We start from the raw sequence: 13185 nt of genomic DNA on the forward strand, positions 1-13185 counted from the left end.
GGCCGGGCCCGCTGTGTGGGGAAGAAGCGGTCCCTACGTGCTGCGGCTGGGCCGCTCGCTGGGCGGCGGGGCTCGTGCGGCCCAAACCGAGGGGCCGTGGGATGGAGCCGTGCTGGGTTGAAAGCCTCCATCCCGTGGGATGGAGCGGGTTGCCCGAAGCCGGATGCCCGGCAGGAGGAAGGTGCGGGAGGGGTGAGGTGGGCCCCAGCTGCGAGGGTGTGGACGGAGGATACCGGGGGGAGGGGTCCCCCGAGCTTGGGGTCACGCAGCTCCCGTAACCCAACGCTCCTCGTATAGCTGCTATTCCCGGTGCGCCGAGGGGCAGCGGCTAAGTTTAGCCCCGGCTTGAGGTTACGACCTTTTCTTAAAGGCCAGGGGAGGTGGCGGTGCGGCTCGTCGGGCGGCCGGGGGCTGCCATCCCGGGGCCGGAGGAGCCCCCCGCACGTCGCGGGGTCAGGGCTGGCAGGGCGAGCGGAGGCCCTCTGTTTGCTCGGCAAACACGGCAGCGGCCGAGGGGCAGAGTGTGGCGGAACGAGACGACGCTGCGGCCCCGGGGCCGCGATCGATGTATCCACCGCCCATCCTCCCCCCTCAGCGCCGGGCTCGGGCCCAGGCCGCGGACGCGCGTGCCGCCCGGCCCACCCGGAATGGCGGCGGCACCCAAAATGGCCCCGCGCGTGGGGGCCGCGCCGTGCCGCGGACTTTGCCGCCATCTCCCGGCGGACGCGGGCTGGGAGAGGCGCGGTGAGGGTCGCGCTCCCCGGCAGCCCTTCAGTGCCGCGAGCTCTGTTTCAGTGACACGAGGCTTCACACAGCTCAGTTTAATTCACGAGGCTTCACACAGCTCAGTTTAATTCGCGAGTTCTCAGCGCGCCGCAGCTCCTCGCCCTGCCCTCGGGGCTGCGCCTGCTGCCTGCTGCCCGTCCCGTTCCGAGCTGGGTCTTGTCCCGGGCGGGCTCTCCACACGCCCGGTCTCTGCCTGCGAACAAGCGAGGCCGGTGAGCCACGCGCGGCGTGCCACCCCCGGGCCGGCCTCCTGCCGCCCTCGCTCCGGGCGCTCCCCGCAGTCAGTCCCCTGATGCCTGCCCGCTTTGCTGGCCCCTTGCTGCCGGCCCCCTCACCTCCAGCCTCTCCAGGCTAACAGCCCAACCCGCTGAAGGCCCCGATGCGGTCCATTTTCAGCCCGAAGCAGCCCCGGGGCGCGGCCTTCCAGGCCCAGTCTCCAGAGAGAGCTCGCTTGCGACTGGCAAGGGCCTTGCGCCAGAGCAGGGGGTGTGCAGCTCGGGCCCTAGACAGGAGCGGCGGCTGTGGGGGGGAGAGCAGCTGCGGCTCAGAGCTGGACCCCTCCTTCGTGTCCTCCTCAGCCGGCAGGGATTCGGAATCCGAGGGCAGCAGGCGGGAAAGGAGCACCTGGGAGAGAGGGATAAATGGAGGAGATGGGTGAGGGTGTAATGTCCGTGCTCCTATATCCCAACCCACTGTCCCACTCTTCTTCCCTCAGATCGGGCAGGACATAAAATGGTGCCTGTGCAGAAAGCCCTCTGCCTGTGACCTTGCATCCAGACCAAGGACACCGATGGCCCGCAGCTATTCTGCCGTAGGTGATTTTGCTGCCCAAAGAACAGGAAGGAATGCTGTGGGCACTGTTGTCTCTGTTCCTTGCCCTGCTGCTATCAAATAGTTCTCTCCGTACCTGGAAAATAACAGTCATCAGCCCTTAGTCCTTTTGGTGAAGCTGAGTGCTGCTGTGTGCTCAGAGTGTTTTGTCGTGTTCCTTTTTTTCTGGAGGGTAGTGTCACAGAGGAACTGTTACCATAAAGCAGTCAGCTACCAGAATGGGCCTAAGGAAGGCGGGCTCTTCATCTGCTGGGAAGTCTCCATACTTAGTGTGCAGGCAGGCATGCTCTAATTTAATTACATGCCTCCATCACCGCCAGCATCCTCCAGCGGCAGAGAGATGGGTCAGGAGGTACCCTGGGGGCACACTGTGCTGCCCATGGCAGCGGCCTGTGGTGGCTACTCCACGCCTGTGCATCATGCGGATGCTTGCCGACCTACTGCTGCAGATGCCTATGTGCAATTTAGCTCCATCTTCTCCAGCAGCAAGTTAATGGAAGCAGACACAGGCATCTTCAGTGAAGAGTGAAAGTGTTTCCATGATGAGTCATAGCAGAATCAGTCCTGCGTTTCTAGTTCACATCCTGGCTCCTTCCTTGCAGCTTTCTTCTTGGACAGAGTAGCTGATATGAAGGCAGGGTGCTGGGGCTTGGTTTAGGGCTTGGGGACAAAGAAGCTAGGTTGATTTAAGAGCCATAAATATTGTTTCTGCAACTGATGAAGTTAAAACATGTAACAAAGATTTAACAAAACAAAGAAGCCGTTCTCCCTGTAGGGGACAGGACTATAGGTGGCTATTGCCACAGGGCTGAGTAAGATAAGACTCTTCTTGCAGCCAGAAGCCTCTGCATGCACTGAAGAGACCCACAGCCAGGAGCGCTCACTAGAAGGCTTTTCCTGCCCCCTACCTTGAAATGCTAGCACTCTCCAAGGAGCTGGCATGTAAAGACAGTCAGCCTAGAGCTGAGGCTGTTGGACTGAAGGGGAGGGAGCAGCCCTTGGGAGCTGGGATGTTGGGTCACCACTCACGCCATGCTCAAACACGACCTCCCCAAACTGCCCCTGCCACTCCCAAAGCCTCCCGCAGCTCCATCCCAGTCCCTCCTACCTGGAACCTTTGTCCTGATGAGGACATCGCTTGTACGCTGGCAGAGAGCAGAGCTAAGAGGAGGAAAAGCGAGCAGGGCCACGCTGGGAGCCCCAGCATCTTCTCTTTATTTGGGGTTTTATGGGAGGTGAGGCAAGATCTGTAGCCTCTGAGAGCCCCGTCCCCTCTTTGCTTTTATAGTGTTGGTTGTAGCAGGCGCCTGCCCCCCAGCTCTGCTGCACAGCCCCCTGGAGATCCTTAACCTTTCAGCCCTTTTGTCCGTGGTGATATATTTCAGGGTGAGCTCAGTGAGACCCCTTCCTCTAAAGAAAAAGACACAAAAGTGTTTGCTGAGTGTCTGGGAAGACAAATGTAGGCCAAGCTGCTGCTGGTTGGGGCCTGGAGGTATCTATCTGGATCAGAGTGAGACTTCAAGATGCATCCAGAAACAGGGTATCAGAGGCTGTGGTATGCAGTGACACTGACATTCTTGTAGGCAGGGTGCTGTTAATGTTACTGCTTTAACCACTGTGAGCTTGAGCTGCAGCTCAGCTGGTGATTGTGTCACTGCTGGCTGCAGTGAGCTGTGGTGTTGTGGCAGTATAGGCTCTGTTTTTTAGCATCTATGTGTTGATGAGCTGGTTGGCCAGGGGACACGGAGCTCCTGCTGCATTGGATGCACGGATTTTTATCTTAACTCTGGGATCTGTGGCAGTGATAGGAGCATGGATCTAAGCACACATGGGCACACAGCTTGCACACTGGTTGTCCTGACCCAATAGGAACCAGCACAGAAAAGCAGTCTTTGAGGATGAACTTGTACTTTCTCAAGCTCAGGTGCACAATGGGAGTAGGATGGCGAGGAGCTGACTCCTGCCTCCTAAATCTTCAGGCTATTAGCTCCCCCCATTTGTTTACCTCTCCCATTTTACTGTAGTTTCTCACCAGCTGAACAATGCAATGAGGTCATTGTTTGAAACCAGAGTGCACAAGTCAGTCTGGGTGTGAAGACAGAAACTAATCAGGAAAGTTTGCTGAGGGAGAGAAAGGGGAGACTGTACCCCATTTCAGGAGCAGTGGGGTGTGCAGGGGAAGTGTAATAATGCCTTAATTTTCTTCAGTATCCTTGCATATTGCAATTGAGATGAAAGTTGACAATGTTCCAGTCTACTATTTATCCTTTTGTTTTGGTTTGGTTTGGTTTTAAAGAGGAAAACAGATCTTTTGCAGCAATAACAAAAGTCACAGTTGAGATACTTGCCCTGTCTTACTTGTTGTCCTTCACAGGCATTTTTCACTTGATGCAGACCTGTGTTTCTCTTTCTTCTCAGCCCAACTGGACGAAGTACAACAAACCATTTTACACCAACCCTGTGAAAGCTGAGTGTTACAGTTTGCATTTGGAGCACTGAAGTTGGAAGCAGGAGAGATTTTGCCCTGGTAGGACAAGGTGTGGAGGCACATCCGAGTATGTACCCCTTGATACCTGTGATCTATGGATGGTGCTACCCAGGCCCCTGGATAATGGGGAGTCATTTCATGGGGAACAAGATTTTCATAGTATCATAGAATCACCAAAGTTGAAAAGACCTCTAAGATCATCCAATCCAACTGTCCATCTCTCAGTATTTCCCACTAAAGCATGGCCTTCAGTACAACATCTAAACATGCCTTGAACATTTACACAGATGGTGACTCCACTACCCCACTGGGCAGCCCATTCCAGCACCTGACCACTCCCTTGGAGAAGAAGCATTTCCTGACGTCCAACCTGAAATTCCCCTAATGCAACTCGAGGCCATTCCCTCCAGTCCTATTACTGGTTACATGGGAGAAGAGGCCAACCTCCACATGACCACAGCCTCCCTTCAGGTAGTTGTAGAGAGCCTCCTCTTCTCCAGACTAAACAATCCCAGCTCCCTCAGCCACTCCCCATAAGACTTGTTCTCCAGACCCCTAGCTTCACTACCCTTCTCTGGACACATTCCAGGGCCTCAACATCTTTCTTGCAGTGAGGGGCCCAAAACAGCACAGTAGTCAAGGTGCGGCCTCACCAGGGTTGATTACAGAGGGAATTTCCACACCAACCTTTTAAACCATAGGTGACTGGTAGAGAATCAGGATGTGCTGCTTATGTGGGTATTCAGAGTACTGGTGTGCATGATACACACGCATGGCCCCTCCATGTACCAGAGCTTTGCACTGAGGAGGAGATGTGAAAGTTTCAGAGGGGTGGGAAAAAGGGGAGGGAAGAACTGGGAAGCGCACACGTATTCATCCCACATTTCAATCTCTGAGGATATTGGTTCTGTACTTCCCATTCATATCCTACCATCTCAAAGCAGCTGAGTCAGTCTGCTAGAGCTTTCACGCTGCTAGTAAGACAGCCACAGGCAGATTCAATTCACATTGAATGCAACAGTTCAGTCAACCCCTTCCTGAGTCAAAGGTAAGAACTAAATAAAAACACTACTACTAATAAAACCAAACAAGAATGCTTTGTTTCTGATACAAAACGTAGCTCCTATGTTGCAAAAATGCCCGCAATGTTTGCAGCTGCTCCAAACTGTAGCCCAGCTGCATGCACACTGAGCTCTGCAGGGATGGGACTCCCCATTGGTTCTATACCATGCAAGAAACTTAGGAAGCTGTAGAACATTTGGACAATCGTATTGCAAATTTGCAAGTCCTGCAAAGCCTGGGTATATTTGCAGGCACAGCCTAACTCAGGTGCAAGGAAGTCACAGCTGCTTTGCATTCCTGATCCTTGCTGAGAGTGCAGTAGAACTGAATAGTCATTCTATCATGTCCTGGCAACGGCTGAGAAGTAAAAAGGCTCTGGCAGGCAATGAGTCCCTGATTGTCCCAGTTTTTTGCAGCCTGAAATAGGTTATTGTCCTTTCCTCTCTGGTGCTAACAAGCTGCCTCTGTAAAAGCCCTTCTCCCTCTGATGCTGGGACACCGATTCTAGAGCTTGCAAGACCATTAGAAAAATAGTTTCCTGCTGAATTGCAGTCAGGCTTTTGCAAGCAAAAGGAAAGGAGCTGGACAGAGAGTGGGAGGACTAGGAATGGGATGAAGTATTCTGCAGATAACCCTTGGCAATGCAAAGGGCTGGTAGCCGCTGCAGGCTCCAAGGAATGGCCAGTGTTCGTGTTGTTCCACTGAGGACCACGGGTAGGAACACAGAGCCAGCAATGGAATGGAGCCCCCTTGGGGAACACAGATTTCACTCACCACCATGCTGGTGTGTCTCCCTTACTGCAGTATAGTCAACACATGACCTCACTCTCGTGCATACACTAGACTTATGGTACAAGCTTGCAGTGTCCTGAGCTTGGGAGTCCTTAGCTGCTGTTTCTATGAGTGGGTGGTGGTGGAGGAATCATGTACAGTATGCATGACTGTAGTATTTACTGTTAATACTGTGGCTGCTTCCCCTGTTGCTTGTAGCCTTTACTGAATGCAAGGGAGGGTAGGAGAGTAGGACAGTAGCTCTGTAGCTTTCTGATCTTTGTATTTCATGCAATTGTTCTGTTCTTACAGGTGTGCTGGATTTTACGTGTGGAGCAGGTTATACTGGTATCTGTCCCTAAGACACAGTAGTGGCTGCAAGGGGACTTATTCTATGCACCCCATCCCCATGTACAGAGCTGTCAGCCCATTCCTCTGTCTGCTCATTTCTACAAGCTGCTAATGTGTTTACGTCCATTCAGGTATTAGCATAAAAGCATATCCCCAGGCTACTGCAAAGTTATGCAATTTCTAACACTTTCTTTATATAGGGATCAAAATAAACTATTGCAGTGTTTTGTCAATACTTACTTACATAGCCAGACCAGAAAACCAAGCAGCAGGCTGTCCTTGCTGCTGGACTGTAGATAGCCATAGCAACTGTAGGAACAGTGAGACACTCAGTGGAAGAATAGGGAAAGATAGGCAGGAACCTACTGACAGCAGGACCCTTCTGGTTCCCATCCAGCAAGTCACCGGCCTGAGAAGTGTTTTCTAGGCAACTGCCAGGTAAGAGGAAATAATTCTGTGTTACAGCTCCGGGACAAATGCCAATTTGCCTGTGAGACAGGAGGTTAAAGGCTGTTTGTGTGATTAACATTCACACTTAAGGCACTTCGTGTTCACATGGCTTGTCTAAGTGCTAGTTCTGATCTGAGCACTGGTGTTGCTTAAAGTGCAGTGAGATGAGCGATGTTACCTGCATAACAAGAGCCAAAGTTATCTCGTGTGACTTTGATAAAAGTAATTCTGCACTTGAAAAAAAAAACCACACTGATTTGTATTTTCTTTCCTACTCAGGTTGCACGGTCTTCATCAACTTCTGCCTTCCGCTATTCCTCACCTTTTCTTTGAGATCTGTTCAAGACAAGGTGCAGGTAACTTCCCCTCAATGACCTGCTTGTCTCTGCAGAGCAAGAGCCCCAGAAACAATCAAACAGAAAAGGGCCTAAACCCAGGCAAATTATTGGGCCTGTGGCAGGAGAAGCTGAATGGTGTAGTTTTACCCCCGGTGCAAAATGAGCACACTCAGTGGTTACTTTTGGCTGTTTGTTTTCTTTTTCCCAGAGAACAGAGTTTTTTATTTGCTTGTTTAAATCAGGGCAGTGCGTGTTTTCCATCTGCAAAATCAGGGCAAACAGGTAAAGCAGTAGCCGTGTTAATCACTGCCTTTCATCATGGAGATAGCAGACAGGTTTGGAATCTTTTCAGCCTGCTGCAATGACTTTCCATTTTGTCTTCATTTAAAGCACTATGAAACTATCTGGTAATTCAGACAAGAGATGACTGCTGCAAAAAAAATCGAGCTTTATTTTTAAAGACAGTAGCAGATGGTTCCCTCAGCGCAGCCGTCGGGTTGAAGACCTGGTGATGGGAGTTGTTTTGGTGGGGGTTTCTTCCTCCCTTAATTCTGCCGATAGCTCTAAAAGAGTAAAATGTGTCAACAACCAGCACTCCACTGCCTTGACTAGAAATCTGTATGCAGCTCTTGATCCCCATCTGCATTCTCCCCCTTCTAGAGGAACTGCAGAACGTCCTGCGTTGGAAGGAACCTTAACGATGATCCAGTTCCAACCTTTTGCCATAGGCACTATGGCACATCCACTAGATCAAGTGTAATAAAACCAGGATAAAGTTTTTTTCATGCATTTTAGGAGAAAGATAGGAAGAAATTTAGGATTTAACTCACCCAGCAGTCCAGAATCCCTAACAAAGTTTCTCCACCAAGCTCTCACCCTTTGAAACACCAAATCTCCAGACCTTCTCTACCTCTCTGCTTTTACTTTTAAACATACATGTCTCATGCCTTACCATTCTCAGAGCTGTTCTCTTCATCACTGGAGAAGACGATAACAGTCTTTTTGCGCCGCTGGGACTTCTGGGCATGTTTATTTTTTCGGTGTGCTTGAGGCCGGGGTGTGACAAAATCATCATCATCATCCCTGTTGGCTGTGCTCAGGGGCTGGCGGCAGCAGCCTGCTAGGAAAAAAGGAAAGGTAGCAGCCTTCTGTCTGTAAGGGTGAAGAAAACTCCCCAGGCGTCTCTGCTGGGCTGCAAGGTTGGGGGAAGACTGCGGTCCCACAAATGGGAGATACCTCCTGCTGTTTTTCGCTTGGCTGGCTCCGGCATTGGAGTTTTACCACCTTCCTGGCACGTCTCTGCTGAATCCAGCCCTTGGTTATGGCAGGCGGACAGCTTCTGCTCCAGCTCTTCAGCCAAAACCTGGTAGAGTTGAAAATAGCAGCAAAAAAGAAAAGAAAAACCGACACAGAGAAACATTACACCTGTGGCATTGCCAACTCCTGCTCCAGAATTTCCATCAGGATCTCCATTAAATCATTGAGGCCAAAGAGTAGCCTGCTTAACATGGACAACTGCAAAGCTTTCCAATCACTGCGTTTATAAAGCACTTGTTTTCCACCCGGATGCTTCCCACCAGCCATCCTTACTTTAGCCTCAGGTTTGCCGACTGCTCTGCGGAATCGAACCAGCACAGCTTGGAAACAGCTGTAGACAGTTGGGTCTTGGAGCTTGTCTGCAAAGCAGTCAAAGTTGTCCTGCAGCTTGTGTAGGCCCCGCTCTGAGACGGGAAGCAGAGAAAGGCAGTAGGACAGATCCCGATACTGACGTTCATTTCTGGGAAAGACAAAGTATGCCCATAGGTTCATATGAAAAGGAGTGTGTAAAGATGAGCACATCCTACCTGGATCTACAGCACGTGGGGATAAAGCATTTCCCACAGGTGTTTTCACCTTCTGGAACATGAGATTTAATGTTGCTCTGTTACAGGGTGCCACACCATACCGATATATACCAAAATACAGCTCGCTGAGACAGAACGGGAGTAAAAACAGTAGGTCAAAGTCCCTCTTACATACGCGTACAAAACAGAGGGCTGACATATACACTCTGCTGTTCAAACACAGTCAGGCAGAGAAAAAAAGCTGCAGCATCCAGGTGTTAAATGTAGAAACATCTCAGTTATACTTGGCACGCTGCTGATTAGAACTCCAGAAATCCTAAGGATTGTGGCTGCATAATCTTTCCCGATAAGCTCCTGTATTAGCCTTGAATAAGAGCCTTGCTCTAGCATTACCTCTAGCGTGCACTAAACCGATCCTCTTTGTGGAGCAGTGGTGACATTTGCACAGCATAGCAAAAGCTACATGTGTTGCAGCCAAAAAGATCTTTACAAGTGTGCTCTGAAGACCTCACCACTGTTCCTAGGGTGAAACTGAGAGAGGGGCCACTTTCTACTTTAGCTCAGGAAACAAAATCCAAACATTTCTCAGGAATATGCAACTCCCCGAGGCAGCTGAGTTGGTCACATGCCCAGGCACTGTGTACAAACAGCCAAGATAAGCAGACACAGCTTTAAACCTCAAGGGCAAAGTCACAACTGTGGAGATGGAACAAGGTAGGAATGGAGGAATGTTGGGTGCACCAAATCCAGTAGGAGATAAAGATAACAAAGGAAATATTTGACAGGGAAGCACAGGGAAAGAAGCAGCAACCAGAAAAAAGAAGTTTCCAGAAGGCAAAAAGATATCCCAGATGCATGGGATGGGCTCTGGACTGTTACACTCTTTAGTCAGCACCATAAACAAGTCATGCTTTGCAGGAAGGACCACAGAAGTGAATAAAAGCCACCCTGGGGTTGTGTCTCCCTGCCTACCTGTAAGTAATGCAGATCTAAGTTCTCACAAAACCTTTACCCTTAAGAAAGATGAGAAGAGGACCCAAAGAGTCATAGATTGTCCTGAGTTGGAAGGGAACTTAATGACCATTCAGTTCCTATTCTTTGCCACGGGCAGAGTTGTCACCCACTAGATTGTAGTGTAATAAGACCAGAAGGATAGTTGTTTTTTTTTTTTTTTTCCAGGCATTTTAGGAGAAAGATAGGAAGAAATTTAGGATTTAAACTCACCTGGCAGTCCGGAATCGCTGACAGAGTTTCTCCACCAAGCTCTCAGTCTGTTTGTCTTTTGTAATATAGGAGAAGAGATGTCTGCAAAGGAAAAACATAGTGAAGCTGAAAGCCCGGAGAGGAAATCCTATTTCTGCCTTCACCACTGCTTGCCTGAAGATCTCCTGCCCAGTGATCAGCCAGGTGGTTCTCCAATTGTGAAGACTAGAGAGCTCTGCATCCCTCAGACTGTTCAGGAGAAGTTATAAGCATATAATGTGTTTTAAGTAGTATTTGCAATCCCTGTTGGAGGACAGCTGCTTCAATAATTATAACTGCATATTTGTCAAGAAGCACCTGCCTCAGATGAAATACAGCTAGCAATATAGCTAAAGCAAGGACTCTTGTGGGTCTGGAATGAGAACTGCTTGTCTGTGTGAGGTAGGAGGGTTGCTGAAAAGGCTGCAGTGCCTATTCCTGCTCAGCTCCTTCCATCCAATTTTAAGAGCAGCAACGCCTCCAGACGATCTCCCAATTTCAGAGCTGTATTGCAGAGCTACACACCAGTATGTCTCACAAGGCAGGCTGTGCTGGGGGTAGGATGGTATGCACACTTTCTCAAAAATTATTATTTTGCTGAAGGTACATCGCTATAAATTTTCATCAACACAAAAGTGAATGTTATTTTATTACAGTAACGTGGGAACAAAGCTGAACAGAACTGGAATATCAACTTGATCCTACATTTTTCTCAGCTTTCTGAGGAATAAGACAACATCGACTTTAAGACAGTTAAATACTATGTTGTGCATGACATCCTCATAGAAGCTACTGAATAAATGAATTCTCTGTATTAAAAGCAGCAGCACATAGCCCCCATTTTTCTTCTACGAACATTTCTGTTAACTTATTCCCAGTCAAGTTGCTGCTGGCTTTCATGTAGCTGCTACAAGTACATGTTCAGTCTTTGTCATGCCTACAACCACCAAATCAAGCTTCTTTTCTTTATGCTATGGAACTGACACCCTACTTCAGTTTCAAATGCATCTTTCCTTAACTTAACCAATGCAAACAGTGACATTCCAGCCCAGGTCTCACCAGCACTATCAATGTTTTCTATACAGAAAGCAGAAAGAAAGTGTCTGTTAAAATAACAAGTGGAATGAATTTCTTGCTAACTTTAGCCATCCCTTTACAGCAGGGGTTAAATCATTTCTAAACACTCATCGTTCAGTCTTACAAAGGAAATAAAGAATGGAAATCAAAGATTCCTTATGCTGCCTTCGAGCAACTGAAGCCATCAGGAAGTACTTTGGAGAGTAAGGATGTCTAAGAAAAAAGTAAAAGCAAAAAAAAACACCCCACCCCAACAACCAACACTCTAATCTGTTACTTTATCTAAAGCTTTATTAAACATTATTAAAACTGCTTACAAAAAACCCAGTAGGTTAATCAAAATAACAAGGAAGGCAGATCTTTTAAAACCTGTTCACTCCTCCTATAGTTGGCTGGGCTCCCATGCATAAACTGAACCGTTTTTAGATCTCTAGAGGGAAAGTCGTTTTGAATGAGCTAGTGAAAACTCTTTATGGAGCCTTTCCTTCACACTCAATCAGGTGGCTTTAGATTGGTTCCCCCTGGGATGTAGAGTGTGGAAGTCAGATTGAGTTTAGCGAGAGAAAAAGCATTACGTATGCCATGGTAGTTTGTTCTGTAGATTTGGCACCCCTTAGCTCAAGTGTAGCCCTAGACAGAACAGACTTCATTAACCCTCATTTCAGATTTTATGTACCTCATAATAGTGTGGAATGATTCTTCATCTATGCCGCAGGCAGGATCTGAGAGCCGACTGATTATGTCTGGAAGCAGGTTATAGATGGCGTTATCCTGCGTGGGACACAAGGTTATACAGGAGATACAGAATTATGAATGACAGCTTGAGCCAAGACAAATAAGCTGTTCACTTCAAGTTACCTTTTTTCCCTGCACAAAGCTACTAACTGAAAGCATCAGCTTCTTGAAACAAGCTGTACACAGCCAGCCAATCTTATCTGGAGCTACCTGACTAAAGCTAAGGAGCTGACAACAACTACAACCCTCTTTGACAGCCTTGGATGCAGTTTCTTTATAACCCTGTCACCTCCCAGCACAAAAACATTCTGGAAGGAAGCATACAGAACAATTCAATTCAAGGAACTGCCTCTCACCTTGCTAGAAAAGACCCAACCCAAATTCCTTTTCCAAGTGCTTATAGGCAATTTAGTTACAGACAGTGCAGAGATAGAAAACCAGCACAGTAGGGCTTACCTTTTAACAGAGCAAGCCAAGAGGGGGGTAAAGCTCCAGCATCACTGCCACCTCTTAGGCACTAAACCTCAAACTCTGAAGAGCCTTCATCAGCCTCAATGATGAATAAACAGCAAGACTGGTAATACTGCTATGGCTCCTACCTGCCTGAACAGCAACTGCTCCAATTTAAGTATCTCAATATCACATAGCCAGGAATAACCTTGAAAAGTCTCAGATGATGCACTGCCTGAGCCTGAAGTCAGGGAACTCTTACAAGGCCTGTTCCCAAGCCCATACTAGGTGTGCACTAATAAGCAGGTAGACAAAGAGCTGGTTTGGAGCCTGCCTTCTGATGTGAATGGATGAGCTCAAATTTGACATCAAAACTCATTTTGCAAAATTCCCTTTTTCTACCCTCATTTAGGCAACACAGAGGAACAGCAGATAGATCCCCTACAATAACACACCTTCTCCAGGACTCCAAATTCTTGTGTAATTGACCCAACCCTTACCAGCCCCTTGCCTTTCTTATGAACTAAGAATCCTCAGCATCCACTTGCCTTGTGGGAGAGTTCGTTGAAAAAGTTCTGAGCCACTCCCATGATTGCTTCCTCTGGGTCTATAAGCAGAGCTGCCATCTCACTCACTTGGCCTTTCACCTTTACCATGTCTTTGAGGATGAGGTGAGTCATCACCACACCAGCTGTCTGCCTCACACTTTGGCAGGGATCCCGCAACCTGGCAGAAGCAAATAGTTAATACAGAAGGCAGC

The 13185-nt window shown here is 48.7% G+C and overlaps 2 protein-coding genes and 1 long non-coding RNA gene across 4 annotated transcripts in view; 1 reads left to right on the forward strand and 2 right to left on the reverse strand.

Moving 5' to 3' along the window:
* Nucleotides 1–11387, forward strand: LOC140247273 (uncharacterized). The gene is made up of 6 exons (XR_011902627.1): nucleotides 1–181; nucleotides 1502–1597; nucleotides 4036–4154; nucleotides 6251–6420; nucleotides 7019–7095; nucleotides 10215–11387. It is a non-coding gene; the product is annotated as an uncharacterized lncRNA (long non-coding RNA).
* Nucleotides 855–2931, reverse strand: LOC140247272 (C-type natriuretic peptide 2-like). Its single transcript, XM_072326755.1, has 3 exons — nucleotides 2726–2931; nucleotides 1122–1410; nucleotides 855–979 (listed from the first exon to the last, which is right to left on the reverse strand). The coding sequence occupies exons 1-2, from the start codon at nucleotides 2822–2824 to the stop codon at nucleotides 1138–1140; spliced, it is 372 nt and encodes a 123-aa protein (XP_072182856.1). The 5' UTR covers nucleotides 2825–2931; the 3' UTR covers nucleotides 855–979; nucleotides 1122–1137.
* The window catches only part of NCAPD2 (non-SMC condensin I complex subunit D2), a 26206-nt gene continuing 20442 nt past the window's right edge, over nucleotides 7422–13185 (reverse strand). Inside the window, exons 25-31 of one of the 2 annotated variants that reach the window (XM_072326752.1) lie at nucleotides 12974–13151; nucleotides 11917–12011; nucleotides 10146–10226; nucleotides 8668–8854; nucleotides 8314–8440; nucleotides 8030–8194; nucleotides 7422–7640 (exon numbers count right to left, since the gene is read on the reverse strand). In XM_072326752.1, the coding sequence (XP_072182853.1) occupies nucleotides 7558–7640; nucleotides 8030–8194; nucleotides 8314–8440; nucleotides 8668–8854; nucleotides 10146–10226; nucleotides 11917–12011; nucleotides 12974–13151 (916 nt within the window). In that variant the 3' untranslated portion in view covers nucleotides 7422–7557. Of the gene's footprint in view, nucleotides 7641–8029; nucleotides 8198–8313; nucleotides 8441–8667; nucleotides 8855–10145; nucleotides 10227–11916; nucleotides 12012–12973; nucleotides 13152–13185 lie in introns of both variants that reach the window. The other variant, XM_072326751.1, reaches the window with a different exon arrangement.

Source organism: Excalfactoria chinensis, chromosome 1 (assembly GCF_039878825.1).
Source record: "Excalfactoria chinensis isolate bCotChi1 chromosome 1, bCotChi1.hap2, whole genome shotgun sequence".
Lineage (NCBI taxonomy): Eukaryota > Metazoa > Chordata > Aves > Galliformes > Phasianidae > Excalfactoria > Excalfactoria chinensis.

Excerpts from the sequence above, each read along its gene's own strand:
- LOC140247272 (XM_072326755.1), bottom strand. The coding sequence starts at position 2,824 with ATGCTGGGGCTCCCAGCGTGGCCCTGCTCGCTTTTCCTCCTCTTAGCT. Across the intron at positions 1,411-2,725 it reads CATCAGGACAAAGGTTCCAG|GTGCTCCTTTCCCGCCTGCT; the intron begins GTAGGAGGGACT and ends CCTCTCTCCCAG.